The sequence below is a fragment of the Pseudophryne corroboree genome, chromosome 5 (assembly GCF_028390025.1).
Source record: "Pseudophryne corroboree isolate aPseCor3 chromosome 5, aPseCor3.hap2, whole genome shotgun sequence".
NCBI classification, from domain to species: Eukaryota; Metazoa; Chordata; class Amphibia; order Anura; family Myobatrachidae; genus Pseudophryne; species Pseudophryne corroboree.
The window spans coordinates 108,227,099-108,246,925 of NC_086448.1; the positions used below are offsets into that span (position 1 = coordinate 108,227,099).

Genomic DNA, 19,827 nt, shown 5'->3' on the forward strand with positions numbered 1-19,827 from the left:
AATACCATCCTCATCTTTACCCTCATCAGTGTATGTACATCATCCTCACACAAAATCAATTCATCCCACTGGAATCCACCTTTACAGAAGTCTCTGTACTTTGATGTAATTGCTGGGAAAGGTCTTCTTCATTTTGAGGAAGTAGCCTCCTACATCGATTGCTTATAAGGTTCCCAGCTGTACTGAAAACACTGGAGGGAGGGCAGCTCAAATAATGCAAAACCAGTTTGAGCAAGGGCCTCCAAATTGCCTTTTTTGTCCTTGCAATAGTTAAAGGGACTCTGTGACATGCCTATTTCTATAGTGTCATGAAAATAATCGTCCATCATTATTTGGATGGTAACATTATCGGCTGCAGTTACGGTGGAGGTACAGTATCACTAATTCTTTTAGACCCGACCAGATGCCAAAATTATACAATATTTATTTTCTTCTTTTTTTTAGCTGTCAACTTCACTCACACTGTGTGGATTCAAAGGGCTTATGTGAAGTGAAGAATACGCACTGGCGTACATGGCATACTGGAGTAGGTAGAGTGCACGGAACTGTATAAACAAATATATACTATATATATATATATATTTTTTTATTTTATTTTTTAAACTAGCAGCTCGGCTTACACTGTGTGAAGTCACAGGGCTTATGTTAAGTGAACAGAGTGCACTGGGTGCAGAGCATTCAGGGGTAGGTAGAGTGCACAGAACAGTACAAACTAATTATACAACAATATATATTTTTTCTTTTTTTAACTGGCAGCTCAATTCACAATATGTGAAGTCTGACTGCTTTTATACACATGCACTGAGATACAGAGCATACTGGGGTAGGTAGAGTGCACAGAACAGTACAAACAAATTATACAACAATATGTATTTTTATTTTCTTTCTGCCAGCCCGGCTGACACTGTGGAGTTACAGGGCTTAGGTAAAGTGAGCAAAGCGCACTGGGGTACAGTGAGTACTGGGGTAGGTAGAGTGCAGAACTGTGCAAACATATTATGCAACAATATATATATATATATATATATATATATATATATTTTTTTTTTTTTACTTTTTCAACTTTCTCTTATATGTACGTGAAGTTAACAAAGTTCACTGGGGTACAGCATACTGGGGTGTAGTACGTAGAACAGTAAAAATAAATTATACTTTAAAAAAAAACTTTTGTTGACTTTTTAACTTAAAAGTAAACTTTTTTTGCAACTGACAATACACACTAGAGCTATATGTGAGTATAGTTCGGTGTGCTGGGGTACACTAGGGGTTTATCCCTAATGTATTTCTATCTCAGACTACCCCCTCCCTTTCATGCACCTGAACTGTATCCCTAATTGATTTGAGCAACTTACATTGTGTTCTAAAACTAACCCTACAAAGATTAGGATGTAACTGCATATTTGGGATCTAGCATGGATCCCGGCGTTTGGGATCCCGGCAGTTGGAATACTGACGCTGGAAATCCCGACACTGCTCGCAGTACTGATGCCGGGACCCTGAATAAAGGACTGCCAGAACTCCATGCTGGTAAGCTGCGGTGGGGGGTTGTTAAGTTCAGGCTGTAGGGGGAGGGTTAGGGTAAGGCTGTGGTGGTTGGGGGGGGGGGGGGTTAGGCTGCAAAGGATGGAGGATTTGGTTTAGGCGGCAGGGAAGGAAGGTTAGGGATAGGCACCACCGGGGAGAGTTAGGGTAAGGCTGTGGAGGTGGGGGGGTTAGGCTGCAGGGGAGGGAGGGTTAGGTTTAGGCTGCATGGAAGAAAGGTTAGGGATAGGCACCACCCGGGAGGGTTAGGGTAAGGCTGTGGTTTGGGGGGGGGATAGGCTGCAGGGGAGGAAGGGTTAGGTTTAGGCTGCAGGGAGGGAAGGTTAGGGATAGGCACTTTTGGGGATGGTGAGGGTTAGGCTGCGGGGGTGGGGGGGTTAGGCTGCAGGGGAGGAAGGTTAGGAAAAGGCACCACCGGGGAGGGTTAGGGTAAGGCTGTGGTGGTGGGGGGGGGGGGTTAGGCTGCAGGGGAGGAAGGTTAGGTTTAGGCTGCAGGGAGGGAAGGTTAGGGATAGGCACTTTCGGTGATGGTGAGGGTTAGGCTGCAGGGGAGAAAGGTTATAGATAGGCACCGCCGGTCAGGTTAAGGCTCTGGTGGTGGTGGTGTGAAGGGGGGGGGGGGGTTAGGCTGCATGGGAGGAAGGGTTAGGTTTAGGCTGCAGGGAGGAAAGGTTAGGGATAGGCACTTTCAGAGAAGGTTAAGGTTAGGCTGCAGAGAGGGTTTAAGGTCAGGCTGCAGGTATGGAGGGTTAGGGATTAGAGCTAGTATACTTGCCAATTAAGTGTCGGGACCTTGAGTGATGGGATGCCGCTGTCGTTATTGTGACTGCCGGCATCCCAAGTGATCCCAATACCATACAGCATATTCTACAGATTAATGTTCTATATATTTGTAAGATTTGCTCTTAAGGATTTATCTACTGTTTTTTTTTATCTTATCCTCTCTTTTTAGACAGCAAATGTCCTAGTTTTTTAAGCTAACTACTCTTTTTCCATATCAGTGTGTCATAATTTAGTCTCAATGTATAAAAGCTGGTAAAAAGTGAAACCTAATGGCCCTATACACGGGAGTCTCACAACTCATATTTAGAGATTCTATTAACTAAAATTTTCATGTGCGGCACATTTAATTAATTTAGGATGGCCATCAGGAGATTCTGCAATCTCTGCCATCTTTTGCAAGCAGATTAACTTCCTTAGTTACACTATACATCATCTGAATTACAATTTAATGAAAAATACAATTTGAATTATAAGAGGCCTTGATGCAGAATCTAGTTAAAAGATAAATTCACCATCATAGATGGAAGGTATGCAGGGGTATCTTTGCAGATAATATATCTCGTTGGCATGCAAAAAGAAAAACTTAATACGATTTTATGTAAATTTCATGACTCTATCAGACAAGAGTTTTCAAATACTTTTTTTTTTTTCCAACTTTCAAGGTTTTTGTTGCAGCCGTTCTTTAGAGAACCCTTTCCTAATATCTTTCTTTGGGACTCATTCATTAAACTGCAGTACATTTGTCTGTATGAATTAAACAGCTTCCAAATGTGGGTTTGATCTAAATAGGCTTTGTGGGTCAATTTATTCTACTGTAGTCAAAACTGAAGCATATAGAACTGGTCTGTAGAGAAATTAAGGAAACACATAGATTTGTGTTTAACACTGTAAATGCATCTTTTTTACTTTTATGCATTGGTTAAATATGCCCCAGTGGTTCTCAAATTGTATGTCGTGGCACCCCTAGTGTGTCGTGGGACACTTGCAGGGGTGCCTTGGATTGGTGGTTCAGGACCAATTCAAACTATTTATTGTCAATGTAATATGCAAAACCAGTGCTTATGGCTGTCAATCATAAAATATATGGACAAACAAAAGCACATTTTGTCCCTCACCACATATTTGAACCTAAAGATGACATATAAACATAATTTACTTAATTTTATATTTCTCTGACGTCCTAGTGGATGCTGGGAACTCCGTAAGGACCATGGGGAATAGACGGGCTCCGCAGGAGACTGGGCACTCTAAAAGAAAGATTAGGTACTATCTGGTGTGCACTGGCTCCTCCCTTTATGCCCCTCCTCCAGACCTCAGTTAGAATCTGTGCCCGGCCAGAGCTGGGTGCTCCTAGTGGGCTCTCCTGAGCTTGCTAGAAAAGAAAGTATTTGTTAGGTTTTTTATTTTCAATGAGCTTCTGCTGGCAACAGACTCACTGCTACGTGGGACTGAGGGGAGAGAAGCAAACCTACCTGCTTGCAGCTAGCTTGTGCTTCTTAGGCTACTGGACACCATTAGCTCCAGAGGGTTCGAACACAGGGCCTGACCTCGATCGTCCGTTCCCGGAGCCGTGCCGCCGTCCCCCTTGCTGAGCCAGAAGACAGAAGAACGACGAAATCGGCGGCTGAAGACTCCTGTCTTCATTAAGGTAGCGCACAGCACCGCAGCTGTGCGCCATTGCTCCCAGCACACTTACACGCTCCGGTCACTGTAGGGTGCAGGGCGCTGGGGGGAGGCGCCCTGGGCAGCAATTATATTACCTTTGGCACTAAAAATACACATATACAGTCTAGCACTGTATATGTGTAAAAACCCCCGCCATTACTATACACAAAACGCGGGACAGAAGCCCGCCGCTGAGGGGTCGGGGCCTTCTTCCTCAGCACACCAGCGCCATTTTCCCTTCACAGCTCCGCTGGAAGCAGCTCCCCAGGCTCTCCCCTGCAGTATCCAGGTGCAAGAAGGGTAAAAAAGAGGGGGGGCACATAAATTTAGGCGCAAATAAGATAAATTAGCAGCTATTGGGTAAATCACTTATTATAAGTGTAATCCCTGTGTTATATAGCGCTGTGGTGTGTGCTGGCATACTCTCTCTGTCTCCCCAAAGGACTTTGTGGGGTCCTGTCCTCAGTCTGAGCATTCCCTGTGTGTGTGCGGTGTGTCGGTACGGCTGTGTCATCATGTTTGATGAGGAGGGTTACGTGGAGGCGGAGCAAGGGCAGATAAGTGTGGTATCGCCCCCGACGGGGCCGACACCTGATTGGATGGATATGTGGAAGGTCTTAACCGACAGTGTCAACTCCTTACATAAAAGGTTCGACAGCCTTGGGACAGCCGGGGTCTCAGCCCGCGCCTGCCCAGGCGACTCAGAAACCGTCAGGGGCTCATATAGGCCCGCTAGCTTAGATGGTGGACACAGATGTCGACACGGAGTCTGACTCCAGTGTAGATGAGGATGAGACAAATGTACAGTCTACAAAGGCCATCCGATGCATGATTACTGCAATGAAAGATGTATTGCACATTTCTGACGTTAACCCGGTTACTACCAAGAGGGGTATTATGTTTGGGGAGAAAAAGCAGCCAGTGACTTTTCCCCCATCTGATGAATTAAATGAATTGTGATAAGAAGCGTGGAGTTCCCCTGATAAGAAACTAGTGATCTCTAAGAGGTTACTGATGGCGTACCCTTTCCCGCCAACGGATAGGGTTACGTTGGGAAACATCCCCTAGGGTGGACAAGGCGCTCACACGCTTATCTAAAAGGGTGGCCCTGCCGTCTCAGGATACGGCCGCCCTAAAGGAGCCTGCGGATAGAAAGCAGGAAGCTATCCTGAAGTCTGTGTATACACACTCTGGTACTCTACTGAAACCTGCTATTGCTTCAGCCTGGATGTGCAGTGCTGCAGCAGCATGAACTGATACCCTGTCAGACAACATTGATTCCCTCGACAGGGATACTATTTTGCTTACCCTAGAACATATAAAAGATGTCGTCTTACATATGCGTGATGCCCAGAGGGACATTTGCCTGCTGGCATCTAGAATTAATGCAATGTCCATTTCTGCCAGGAGAGTATTATGGACTCGGCAGTGGACGGGGGATGCTGATTCTAAAAAACACATGGAGGTTTTATCTTACAAGGGTGAGGAATTGTTTGGGGACGGTCTCTCGTACCTCGTATCCACAGCAACAGCTGGGAAGTCGACTTTTTTACCTCAGGTTCCCTCACAACCTAAGAAAGCACTGTATTATCAAATGCAGTCCTTTCGGCCAAATAAAGGCAAGCGGGTCAGAGGTGCATCCTTTCTGGCCAGAGACAGGGGTAGAGGAAAAAAGCTGCACCAGGCAGCCAGTTCCCAGGAACAAAAATCCTCCCCTGCTTCCACTAAGTCCACCGCATGACGTTGGGGCTCCACTGGTGGAGCCAGGTGTGGTGGGGGCGCGTCTCCTAAACTTCAGCAACCAGTGGGTTCGCTCACAGGTGGATCTCTGGGCTGTGCAAATTGTTTCTCAGGGATACAAGCTGGAGTTCGAGGCGACTCCCCCTCGCCGTTACCTCAAATCAGCCTTGCCAGCTGCTCCCAGGCAAAGGGAGGTAGTACTGGCGGCAATTCACAAGCTGTACCTCCAGCAGGTGATACTCAAGGTCCCCCTCCTTTAACAGGGACGGGGTTACTATTCCACAATGTTTGTGGTACCGAAACCGGACGGTTCGGTGAGACCCATTCTGAATTTAAAATCCTTGAACACTTATATAAAGAAATTCAAGTTCAAAATGGAATCGCTCAGAGCGGTTATTGCAAGCCTGGAAGAGGGGGATTTTATGGTGTCACTGGACATCAAGGATGCTTACCTGCATTTCCCCATTTACCCACCTCACTAGGAATACTTCAGGTTCGTGGTACAGGACTGTCATTACCAATTCCAGACGTTGCCGTTTGGTCTCTCCACGGCACCGAGAATATTTACCAAGGTAATGGCCGAAATGATGATACTCCTTCGGCAGAAGGGAGTTATAATTATCCCGTACTTGGACGATCTCCTCATAAAGGCGAGGTCCAGAGAGCAGTTGTTGGTCAGCGTAGCACTCTCTCAGGAAGTGTTGCAACAGCACGGCTGGATTCTGAATCTACCAAAGTCGCAGCTGGTTCCAACGACGCGTCTGCTTTTCCTGGGCATGATTCTGGACACAGAACAGAAGAAGGTGTTTCTCCCGGTGGAGATGGCCCAGGAATTGTCATCTCTGGTCAAGGACCTCCTGAAACCAAAACAGGTGTCGGTGCATCACTGCACGCGAGTCCTGGGAAAGATGGTGGCTTCATACGAAGCAATTCCCTTCGGCAGGTTCCATGCAAGGATCTTTCGGTGGGATCTGTTGGACAAGTGGTCCGGATCGCATCTTCAGATGCATCGGCTGATCACCCTGTCTCCGAGGGCCAGGGTGTCTCTGCTGTGGTAGCTGCAGAGTGCTCATCTTCTCGAGGGCCGCAGGTTCGGCATACAGGACTGGGTCCTGTTGACCATGGATGCAAGCCTCCGAGGATGGGGGGCAGTCACTCAGGGAAGAAACTTCCAAGGGCAGTGGTCAAGTCTGGAGACTTCACTACACATAAATATACTGGAACTAAGGGCCATTTACAACGCCCAGAGTCAAGCGGAGCCCCTGCTTCAAAACCAACCGGTGCTGATTCAGTCAGACAACATCTTGGCGGTCGCCCATGTAAACCGCCAGGGCGGCACAAGAAGCAGGATGGCAATGGCAGAAGCCACAAGGATTCTTCGATGGGCGGAGAATCACGTGCTAGCACTGTCAGCAGTGTTCATTCCGGGAGTGGACAACTGGGAAGCAGACTTCCTCAGCAGACATGACCTCCACCCGGGAGAGTGGGGACTTCATCAAGAAGTCTTCACGCAGATTACAAATCGGTGGGAAATACCACAGGTGGACATGATGGCGTCCCGCCTCAACAAAAAGCTAAAAAGATATTGCGCCAGGTCAAGGGACCCTCAGGCGATAGCTGTGGACGCACTAGTAACACCGTGGGTTTACCAGTCGGTTTATGTGTTTCCTCCTCTTCCTCTCATACCCAAAGTACTGAGGATTGTAAGAAAGAGAGGAGTAAGAACTATACTCATCGTTCCGGATTGGCCAAGAAGAACTTGGTACCCAGAACTGCAAGAAATGATCTCAGAGGACCCATGGCCTCTGCCTCTCAGACAGGACCTGTTGCAACAGGGGCCCTGTATTTTCCAAGACTTACCGCGGCTGCGTTTGACGGCATGGCGGTTGAACGCCGGATCCTAACGGAAAAGGGCATTCCAGATGAAGTGATTCCTACGCTGATAAAAGCTAGGAAGGATGTGACAGCTAAGCATTATCACCGTATATGGCGGAAATATGTTGCTTGGTGTGAGGCCATGAAGGCCCCAACAGAGGAATTCCAGCTTGGTCGATTTCTGCACTTCCTACAGTCAGGGGTGACTATGGGCCTAAAATTGGGGTCCATAAAGGTTCAGATTTCGGCCCTATCGATTTTCTTTCAAAAAGAACTGGCTTCACTGCCTGAGGTTCAGACGTTTGTTAAGGGAGTGCTGCATATTCAGCCCCCTTTTGTGCCTCCAGTGGCACCTTGGGATCTTAACGTTGTGTTGGATTTCCTGAAATCACACTGGTTTGAGCCATTTAAGACCGTGGAGCTAAAGTATCTCACATGGAAGGTGGTTATGCTGTTGGCATTGGCTTCAGCAGGGCGTGTGTCCGAATTGGCGGCTTTGTCATGTAAAAGCCCATATCTGATCTTCCATATGGACAGGGCAGAATTGAGGACTCGTCCCCAATTTCTCCCAAAGGTGGTATCAGCGTTTCATTTGAACCAACCTATTGTGGTGCCTGCGGCTACTCGGGACTTGGAGGACTCCAAGTTACTTGATGTAGTCAGGGCTTTGAAGATCTATGTCGCCAGGACGGCTGGAGTCAGGAAAACTGACTCGCTGTTTATCCTGCATGCGCCCAACAAGCAGGCGCATTCTGCGGCTGGTCTGCCGCATTAAAAATCAGTGAAAGCCCATTCCACGAGGAAGGTGGGCTCTTCCTGGGCGGCTGCCCGAGGGGTCTCGGCTTTACAACTTTGCCGAGCAGCTACTTGGTCGGGTTCAAACACTTTTGCTAAGTTTTACAAGTTTGATACCCTGGCTAAGGAGGACCTAGAGTTTGCTCATTCGGTGCTGCAGAGTCATCCGCACTCTCCCGCCCGTTTGGGAGCTTTGGTATAATCCCCATGGTCCTTACGGAGTTCCCAGCATCCACTAGGACGTCAGAGAAAATAAGAATTTACTCACCGGTAATTCTATTTCTCGTAGTCCGTAGTGGATGCTGGGCGCCCGTCCCAAGTGCGGACTCTCTGCAATACATGTATATAGTTATTGCTTGACAAAAGGGTTATTGTTATGAGCCATCCGTTGAATGAGGCTCAGTTGTTGTTCATACTGTTGACTGGGTATAGTTATCAAAAGTTGTACGGTGTGATTGGTGTGGCTGGTGAGTCTTACCCTGGATTCCAAATCCTTTCATTGTAGTGTCAGCTCTTCCGGGCACAGTTTCCCTAACTGAGGTCTGGAGGAGGGGCATAGAGGGAGGAGCCAGTGCACACCAGTTAGTACCTAATCTTTCTTTTAGAGTGCCCAGTCTCCTGCGGAGCCCGTCTATTCCCCATGGTCCTTACGGAGTTCCCAGCATCCACTACGGACTACGAGAAATAGAATTACCGGTGAGTAAATTCTTATTTTTTTTTATAAATTTATCAATAAGAAACTTTTGGACATGGGGTGCCGTGAGAAAAATTCTGATACGCTAGGGCAGCGTGATTCCAAAAAGTTTGGAAACCACTGATATACCCAATCAAAGCTGTGCCCATCATATTCAGCAAGTTAGAGGACAAATAAACAGGATATTATTATTCCTTTTACTGAATTTCACATCATCCTATATTTCCAGTAAGGTTCATTTATGTATACATACAGTAAAGTTCTGGCCCTCAGTAAAAATGCTGTGATAGACCTTTTCTGCATGAATGCACTGTGTTTATGATAAAAAATATAAGTTTACAGACCAGGTAGTGGCATATTAAAATTAATCTGTTATCAAAAGGCATTCTATTACATGTATTCTAGAATAGAATTGAGAATTCCTATACATATTTATTTAATGTGTAATTACATAATTATTATTATTATTATTATTATTATTATTACAGGTTGAGTATCCCATATCCAAATATTCCGAAATACGGAATATTCCGAAATACGGACTTTTTTGAGTGAGTGTGAGATAGTGAAACCTTTGTTTTTTGATGGCTCAATGTACACAAACTTTGTTTAATACACAAAGTTATTAATAATATTGTATTAAATGACCTTCAGGCTGTGTATATAAGGTGTATATGAAACATAAATGAATTGTGTGAATGTAGACACACTTTGTTTAATGCACAAAGTTATAAAAATATTGTATTAAATGACCTTCAGGCTGTGTGTATAAGGTGTATATGAAACATAAATGCATTCTGTGCTTAGATTTAGGTCCCATCACCATGATATCTCATTATGGTATGCAATTATTCCAAAATACGGAAAAATCCCATATCCAAAATACCTCTGGTCCCAAGCATTTTGGATAAGGGATACTCAACCTGTATTATAAATGTTCTTTCTGTTTTTTATTATTCTTTTATAGCCTTAAGGATTTAAGTCATATCAATTCTGATAAAAGTTAAATACATTCTGGAAAGTTTCCATGAATTTCTGTTTAACAGCCACAGAATATGATCACAAAGGTCAGGCCAAAAAAGTTCTGGAATTGTTATGTTAACAACATATCTTACAAAAGCAAACAAATAAGTAAATACATCAAATTCTAAAGCTAGGTACCAGGGCCGGTTCTTGCCCTTGTGGCGCCCCGAGCAAAACGATAGGGGTGTGGCTTCATACGGGGGCGTGGTCAGTTACGCCCCCATTTGTTCCCTCTGTAGCGTCGCTGGAAGAGAAATTTTTTTTATAGACTTACTATCCCTGCTCCTGATTCCAGACCGCTGCAGAGAGCCGCCAGCGCCGCTCCTCTCCTCGGATCAGAATAGACACTAGAGGTCAATTATGACCCCTAGCGTCTGTGCCACAATTCTGTGCGGTGCGCAATGATGTCATCGCGCACTGCACAGCAAAGGTCCCCTCAACGAAGGGAAACTAGATGCGTAGCGTATGGTTCCCTTCACAGCGGGGGCACAGTAGCGGATCTTGCCATGGTGCGGCGCCCTCCGGATGGTGCTAGCGCCCTCCGGAAGGCGGCGCCCCGGGCAAGAGTCCTGCTTGCCCGTGGCAAGATCCGCTACTGCTAGGTACATACCTAAAGATTTATCTGTAGAATCTGTCTGGTGGGAACAAAATTCTGATAATGTATGGGAGCAAACGACAATCAGACAGAAACAATTGTTCTAATAAATTGTTTAAATCAGACAGATTTAACTAATTTGTCTGAATGACCATTGTCTGTTTTCCAGTGTTTGGGTACAAATGGTTGATTGTCATTTGCTCCCATATAACCAGATTTTTGTTCCCACCATACAGATAAATATTTTGCTGTGTACCCAACTTTACCTTATATCATAAACAACTTTTTAAATCCCTAAAATATATATTTTTAAAGTTGTTTTTATTAATTATATAAAGTATGTTGATACGTAAAGAAAGAGAACATTATCAGATAGAACAGCAAAAGAGAACATTATCATACAGAACAGCAATGTGTAATAATCAATGACTATAGTAGGAAAATGTTATGATGATATATTATCATTAAAATGCAATGATTAGCATGTTCCAGAAACATCAAAAAAACAACAAAGCAAGAACTGACATAGCAAACATGAAAACAAACATAGCAATAGGGAAAAGGATGAATGTGAAAAACCAGTGCGAAAGGGGGATCCTCCAAGGGAACATTTGTGCACAGACATTGACACGTCACATGGTGTAGGGAGGTCTTGTAGGAGTACTCTACCTGTAGTTTCATTAAATATTCTTTTAAAGGGTATGAACTTCCACCTGACTGTATGCATTATCTATTATATATCTGGAGGCATTGATTACTGTTTAACATCCAGTCACTATTACAGAAGTACAGTATCAGTTATCAGTGTGATCAGGTATGGATGACTACAAGACAGTTGTTTTTTTTTTTTTAGCTGCAACCTGATTGTCGCCCCTGCTTTGTTGGTGTATAGGCCCCAGGGACTGCGTCGTCAGACACAGACTTTCTGGACTCGGCTGACCATATCCGACAGGCAGTCTGAGTAAGCTTTGGCTTATGCAGACTGACCAAGGGCTGCCACCATTGTGAGTCGTGACCGATGGTCATGATGGTGATCTGATGCTGAGTCCTTGGACACAGCACTCAGGTCTCACAGATGCATACAGGAGGTGTCTACCTCCTACAATTGACCCCTGCTGTATTTGCATTTTGCTTCCCTGCAGCTGTGCAATACCTTGCAAATCTGAATCAGGCTATATGGGGGGGAGGGCTGGGGGACTTCATTCTAAAGGTAATAAGAGGTGCTACCATGCTGAGACTTCTAGTTCTACACAGAAAAAAGACAAAATGCAGATGCACACTCTATAGCAGTGGTTATCAAACTGTGTGCCGTGGCACCCTGGGGTGCCTAAAGATGCTTGCAGGGGTGCCCTGGGTTGGTAGTCCAGTACCAATTCAAATTATTTATGGTCAATGTAATAGGCAAAACCAGTGCTGGTGGTTGCTAATCATAGAATATGTGGACAAACAGAAGCAATCCTGTCCCCGACCACATAACTGAACTTAAGGATGACATATAAACCAATTTACTTATTTTAATATTTCTTTCTACTTTTCTTAATAAGAAACTTTTGGCCTAGGGGTGTCGTGAAAAAAATTCTGATACTCTAGGGCGTTTGAGAACCACTTCTCTATAGTACTAAGCAGTGCTAATCAGAATAATTATAATAAACTCTGCAATCTAACATAGAGCAAAACTGAGGTGCTCAGCATAAGTTTTGGCCAACGATATACTGTAGGACCACCAACCACGACCAGGTGCCCTCATCTGGTGGGTCCCTAACACTAAGGTTCAAGTCCTTGCACCTCAGTTTTGCGTTATGTTAGATTGTAAATCTGAATCATGCACCAGGTTCCAATGCAAATAGCAGTGTTTTTAAACCTGTGCAAAGTCACTTTCAATTCCGGCAATTTAATCGCATTGGTGGTATGCAGTTATTTGTTGCATTGAGTGTCCTAGTGAGACAGTGTTTGAATAATAATTGCCTGCATCTAATATTTTATAAGATGCCCTGTTTGGAAATGCTCCATGTAAACTGTCTATCGCATGACCCCCTGACCTTTGAGATACATTGCACATAATAAATTGACCAGTTGAAACCATATTAGCTTTTTCTGTAACCACTATGAAAGGACAAATTAATTAACATCACTCAAAACATGGTCGAACGAGGATTAATGATGCAGCAGATGTAGCTTCAGTAATACATTATGTTTTATATGCAGATAACAGAAACCAGGGAAAATGTACAGTACAGTGAGGAGTGAAGGTTGTTTTAAGGTACATAAAACATAGCGTTTGGCACAAATTAACTGTAGATTGCTTCTAGGTCCTCCATCCAGACCCACGGGTCTTCAATAGGAAAGTGGTATGGGTTTCGCTACAAGTGCTACCGGGAGCCCTCAGTTCACAATCCTTTAACTGCGCACTTAAGGGGTAATTCATATCTGATCGCTGGGCTGCGTTTTTTTGCTGTCCTGCGTTCAGATAGTCACCGCCTACAGTGGGAGTGTATTTTCGCTGTGCAAGTGTGCGATGCTATGTGTACGCCGAGCTGCTAAAATTCTGTGTGTGCAGTCTCTGCGCAGCCCAGTACTTACTTTTCCAGTGCGATTGAATCACGCTGATCGGGGCCGGAGCTGACGTCAGACACCCTCCCTGAAAACGCTTGGGCACGCCTGCGTTTTCCAGAACACTCCCAGTAAACGGTCAGTTACCACCCACAAACGTCCGCTTCCTGTCAGTCACTTTGCGAATGCCCGTGCGAATGGATTTTTCGCACCATCCCGTCACTGACCGGCGATACCCCGTTGTTGTTGTCCGGCGCACGTGCTCATTGCGGTGCATACGCATGCGCTGTTATGATCTGATCGCCCGCTCTGCGAAAACGCACCGCAGCGATCAGATCTGAATCACCCCCTTATTGTGACTAGCTGGGAGTATGGTGGTGTGGTACTAAAAGTGTGGCAGAGAAACGTGATCTGGAGAATGAGATATAATAAGATGTCAGGGCACGGACACTGGATCAGAATGCCTTGATAACGGATGCCGCTTTTAAAAAAACGTTTAAGTTCGTCCGGCAACCCGCACCTCCGGAACACTCGTCCCATCAGCATCCCGCCCATCAACACACCTTAACCCTGAACAACACATTCATTCATGTTTATATTTCAAAATGTGCATATTATTTCTTTAGTCCCACAATGTGCAGATATAATGAAAACAGTATGGAGCAGGCAATCACATACAGGACAGGAAAGTGGTGCTGTCATCTCTACATTAGAACTGCTACCCACATCCCTCCATAACCAGAGCAATTATATGTCTGTAATGACGGGGACAGTTTATTGTGTTAGCAGCTTGTCAGCAGCAATAATAATGCTGACACTGCTGACGCTATCTGTATAATGTCATTTTTATTTTATGTTTTGGCCATGGGAAGCGAGTGGGGAAAACTAGACAAGTATTCTCTGCACTTTTATTTCCGATGATGCACATTAAGACATTTTTAATGTACAGTATTACTGGAGAACTTAAAAGAAAAAGCTTTTATTCTCAATTATCCAATCTGTTTCCCCTTTGCTGATGTCAGCAGCAGGGATTAGTATCTTCTATATCAGTGGTTCTCAAACTCTGTCCTCAGGACCCCACACAGTGCATGATTTGCAGGTAACCCAGCAGGTGCACAGGTATACTCATTACTCACTGACACGTTTAAAAGGTCCACAGGTGGAGATAATTATCTCTTTTGTGATTCTGTGAGGAGACCTGGAAAACATGCACTGTGTGGGGTCCTGAGGACCGAGTTTGAGAACCTGTGTTCTATATTATGTTAGTTCTGGGTGTGGAAACCCTACAATAGTAGCATTCTTATAATGACATTCAATCAGGTTCTTCACTCCAACCTAGGTTATACTTACTGAAACAGCATGTGGTGTCCCACTAATAACATACACAATTTTTTTATTTTTTATTGTTTATGTATTGATTATATTGCAATGCATGCATGATATTCCATCCATATGCAAATACAGGGGTGGTTTCCAGTTGCCTGGAAACCCCCCTCCTCTTGGTAACCAGCTCAAATAATGACCATAATAGCAACAGTATATAATACAATTACTTAAGCTGCCGCCACATCATCCAGTTTAAAGGGCAATGTGGAGCTGCTGCACATGGCCAGTGATAGCAGAGTCTATTACCAAGTTTGCCGTGTATGTTGATCTGAGCCCTTAATCACCGCACTGGACCAGAGAGTAGCTACCAGGAAGAAGAGACAGGAGTCTTACCATGAAGTGGGAGAATGTGTGCTTATAATGTGCAGTTCTTTAACCTAGGTTCTGTTATGTATGTGTATTTATATATTAGGGGATGTTTAACATTTTTTCCTGACCACTTGTTGCATTCATATTAAATATGTTTGATACATCCTATACTATATAGACCCTACACTGTATATATTCAGTGTATAAAAAGACCAATGTGTGCATATACTGTATGTCTAGGTTCGGCAACCACTTCCCAGACTCCCGCACTTGCTCCAATGTTCTGCAGAGCGAGAGATTGATGAATGCATTTGGAAACCCCCCTCCAGAAATCCTGCATATGCCCCTGCTATCACCATTTCCCATTGTCTCCACCAATGCTGCACAGTGACGTAACTAGGCATTTTAGTGCTGTGTGTAAGAAACGGCATTGGCGCCCCCCCCCCCCCTCCCCCTATGCAAGATAGGGGCAGTGCGCGCCGCAGGCGCACGGAAAATATATATGGCGTGGCTTCATGGGGAAGGGGCGTGGCCACAAAATAATACCAATTCATACTATGGTGCACAGTAGTCTCCATTATTCAAATTACACCGCACAGTAGCGCCACTACACCAGGTAGAGCCCCTTTTACACATTATGGCAGACAGCGTCCCCCTTTTTACACATTACGGCAGAAAGAGTCCCTTTTTTACACATTACGGCAGACAGCGTCCCCTTTTTACACTTTATGGCAGACAGTCCCCCTTTTTACACATTACGGCAGACAGCGTCCCCCTTTTTACACATTACGGCAGACAGCGTCCCCCTTTCTACACATTACGGCAGACAGCGTCCCCCTTTTTACACATTACGGCAGACAGCGTCCCCTTTTTACACATTACAGCAGACAGCGTCCCCTTTTTACACATTACGGCAGACAGCGTCCCCCTTTTTACACATTACGGCAGACAGCGTCCCCTTTTTACACTTTATGGCAGACAGTCCCCCTTTTTACACATTACAGCAGACAGCGTTCCCCTTTTAACACATTACGGCAGACAGCGTCCCCTTTTTACACTTTGTGGCAGACAGTCCCCCTTTTTACACATTACGGCAGACAGCGTCCCCCTTTTTACACATTACGGCAGACAGCGTCCCCCTTTTTACACATTACGGCAGACATTAATTAGCAGATCATGCTGCAATGCTACTTTATTCCATTAATTACATTTTAGCGGTGCAGTTTTAGCATAGGGCTAAACATTTTGAAGAAACTTTAAAGTGTAGGATACCCCCATATAAATGTATGTGTGGCCAACTTCCCTATGATGCTGTACTTAAATATTAATGTTACATATATGACGGGTAGTACTAATATTTACTGTAGTACCTGGTGTTCATTTTTATACTGCTATAACCAGGTCATTAAAGCTTATTCACCTTTTCATATGTGTAATGATGTAACTGCCACCCCATCCCTCTTTTTTCAGGCAAAAGAAAAACTTTACTAATGTCACTGCAAACCCTTACCTGCAGTAACCAGTTCCTGCCAAGGACTCCGAGCACTGTGTGGAAAGAATTGTGTGTGGCTATAATACGCCACTGTCCGCAGCTCCGTTGGGACAACTGCAGCAGTTACCCCCTTGGCCATCTCCATGTGCACAGGACAACAACTGCGGCGAGTCCCATTTCGTGAGCTCCACGTCAGTTAAAAAAATGTTGTCCGGTACTCGGATCCCCCGCCTCCCCGCACGCGCTAGTGGCCCGGACGGAGCTGGAGGGAGCCACTTATAATACTGCTGTTAGAGGCTGGGAGAGAGGGAGCGGAGCACGCAGGCAGGCAGCGCTGCTGTATATGTATGTAGCACTACATACATTACAGCAGGCAGCGCTGTGGCGGGTGCCGGGTAGAAATGATTGCGGGTACCGGGCAGCTGGTTCTCCGCCTACAGTTCACACGCGCTGTGGGCGGAGCACACTCGGCACAGCGCTAGTTACGGCTCTGATGCTGCAGAACTCCTTCATATTGTGTACTGAGAAGCAGCACTTATGTCCTTCTGCGTAAACGGCATCAATAATACGGCTTTGTGATATCATGGCTTTTATCACTTCCTTTTTGTCTATTTTAGACAGAAAACGACCTAAGAAAAGTGTGGGGGAAAAGCGAGAATCAGAATGGAAAGTGGAATAAAGCGATGATTCATCTGGGGAAGCTGAGGAATTTTGAAGTGATATTGGAAGGCATAAGGACACGGGACTTTGGTGGAGGAGCAGCCATTGATGACATTGAGTTTACAAATTGCTCTACATGTGAGTAATCTCTTATCCGACAATCTCAGCTCAGCTCCGTGTCAGGGAATGACAGAAGCAAGAATAAGTGCAGTTACAGTGATAACCTTTGCCGACAAACGGGAAAGATTTGAATTGCATCTTTTTGAGGATATGTACTAGGTTCGATATGTAATGCCACTTTTTATATACAAGTGCAAAGCAATTCAGTTATCATTTTAACACATCTGTCTGAAGTGTTAACACAAATATGGGCTTACATGGTGATGACTGTATTGGGCACGACAAAATTTATATTTGAATGTGACATTGGTAATTAGGGCCTGATTCAGACCTGGGTGGCGTTTCAATGTTTCAATTTAGTTGCAAGTGGGCATTTTGTTTTTGAACTGCGCATGTGTAGATCAGGGGGGATGGACAAATCCTGGTTAAGTATATACAATATGACAATATTAGGAATGGGCTCAGGGCACGGGGCCCCCTGGTTTTGTGTGGCAGGGCTAATATGGAGCATCATTATTGTAACACTTAATGCAACACTGTTTAGCACTTAAAGTGCTTTATACTTACTGTATGTAGCATTAGAGATGAGCGGGTTAAGTTTTACTCGGGTCTCAAAATGGCATCTTATTGGCTCACGGATGTCAAGCGTTTTGGATAGCCAATAAGAAAAATCTGAAAAACCAGAGTAAATCCGAGTAAAACCGAACCCGCACATCTCTAATTTTAATTACTACTTCTCACCTATGTAACACTTCTAGCACTCAGCGCCTACTTTTTATTAATTTAACACTTTCAAACACATAACCTGCTACTTCTTACTAGTGTCATGCCTTGGGGTGGTTGGGTTGTGCAGGCCCTGGGGACTCCTACATTCTGGATTTGAACTTTTTGAATGTTAGGGGTCACCTGGAAGCGGTACTATAGGTGGGCCAATATCTTTAGCCGAAATTCTGCTAGGAACCTCAATTTTACTCTATGTTAACTTGCAGAATTTATCATTCTAATTCAGATTAGAAGTATTCATTATACTTAGTGCGTGCACCTGCAATTTCTTTTGTTATCTATGGGCAGATCTGGTTCTGTATGGCCCGATGCAGTGAGGCTGCAGACATTGGTTGATTAACAGTTTGCAGTCATCTGGGGGTGGGAAGGAGGAGCATTTTAAAAAACAACAAAGCTAGGACCGCATCTTCGGATGCTGATTCAATGACTTTAGCAGCGTAGTTGCGGTGGGCATTCTTAGCAAAGTTAGGGTAACTCAGATGTGTTATGCCCAGCCTGATGGTCGGAATGGTGTTCTGAAGGTGCCTCTTTGGACGCATGCAGCGGACCTGAGAAAGTACAGGTGGGTGTCTCAGTTCAGAAGACATCTGCGCGATTACATAAGAAGCAGCACCATCACTCCGACACTCAGCACTGATTCATCGACTTAGACACACAACTGTGAGAAACTGTTATGCATCTGGAATGTCTCAATCTGTCCATCAACCAGAATAAGTCAAAATCATTGCATAATGCATCATATTGCTGCTTCACCTGCAAGCAGGAGCAATAGCTGCTGATGCCAGAAGCCGGTATATTTGGGTAACAACAGAAGGAAAGCTCTGCATTAGAAAATCAACTATGTCCAATGTGTCTTACTTACACAGATTTTCTGTCACACACATATCTCATACTGTATATTTAATGTAGGAATATAAAACAGTTGGAAAGGTTTCTGTACCGTGAACGCTTTAGCCCGTACATTCATGCAAGAAGTGCCCTCATTTCCTCTCTCTCAAGTTATGCTCTTTATTGTAATCCGGTACTGTAACGTATATGTATCCCCCCATTGTATTGTGTCAGAAAATATGCTGGAACTTTATTAAAGGAAAAAAAACTTCTTCCATACACAATTCCATGCACAATGTGATGGCAATGCGGCATTGCAGAATGCATAGTGTGACGTGAGATACAGTATGATAATATATGTACTGTGTATAAGTACACACTGCTGTGCTCAGTATCACTGTACAGTACATTACACATACAGTATAACTATAAACAACTCGGGCTGATTCAGAGATGGATGCAAATCCTGTTGCAACTGCCCCTTTGTACGCAGTGGTACTGAGAAGATATGCTAATGCTGCAACCGCCTGGATTGGTACAGAGACACCCACTGCCAGCGTTTCTAATCCGCCACTCGTGTACAGAGACGCGCCATCAGTCGCACATCACTCACACATTGAAGTTCTGAGCAACCTAATGTCCATTGGAACTAAAAGGCAGGGGTCACTGCAACTGTGTACAAGGACTCAGTCACTGGATGCCAGGGGTCACTGCAACTGTGTACAAGGACTCAGTCACTGGATGCCAGGGGTCACTGCAACTGTGTACAAGGACACAGTCAGTGGACACCAGGGGCCACTACATCTGTGTACAAGGACATAGTCACTGGATGCCAGGGCCACTGCAACTGTGTACAAGGACACAGTGGACACCAGGGGCCACTACAACTGTGTACAAGGACATAGTCACTGGATGCCAGGGCCACTGCAACTGTGTACAAGGATGCAGTCACTGGATGCCAGGGCCACTGCAACTGTGTACAAGGAC

General features: G+C 44.8%; 1 protein-coding gene across 1 annotated transcript in view; it reads left to right on the forward strand.

The window, feature by feature from the left end:
* MALRD1 (MAM and LDL receptor class A domain containing 1) overlaps positions 1 to 19,827 on the forward strand; it is a 1,363,691-nt gene that overhangs the window by 995,338 nt on the left and 348,526 nt on the right. Inside the window, exon 27 of the mRNA XM_063925153.1 lies at positions 17,067 to 17,247. Coding sequence (XP_063781223.1) covers positions 17,067 to 17,247 — 181 coding nt within the window. The remainder of the gene's footprint in view (positions 1 to 17,066; positions 17,248 to 19,827) is intronic.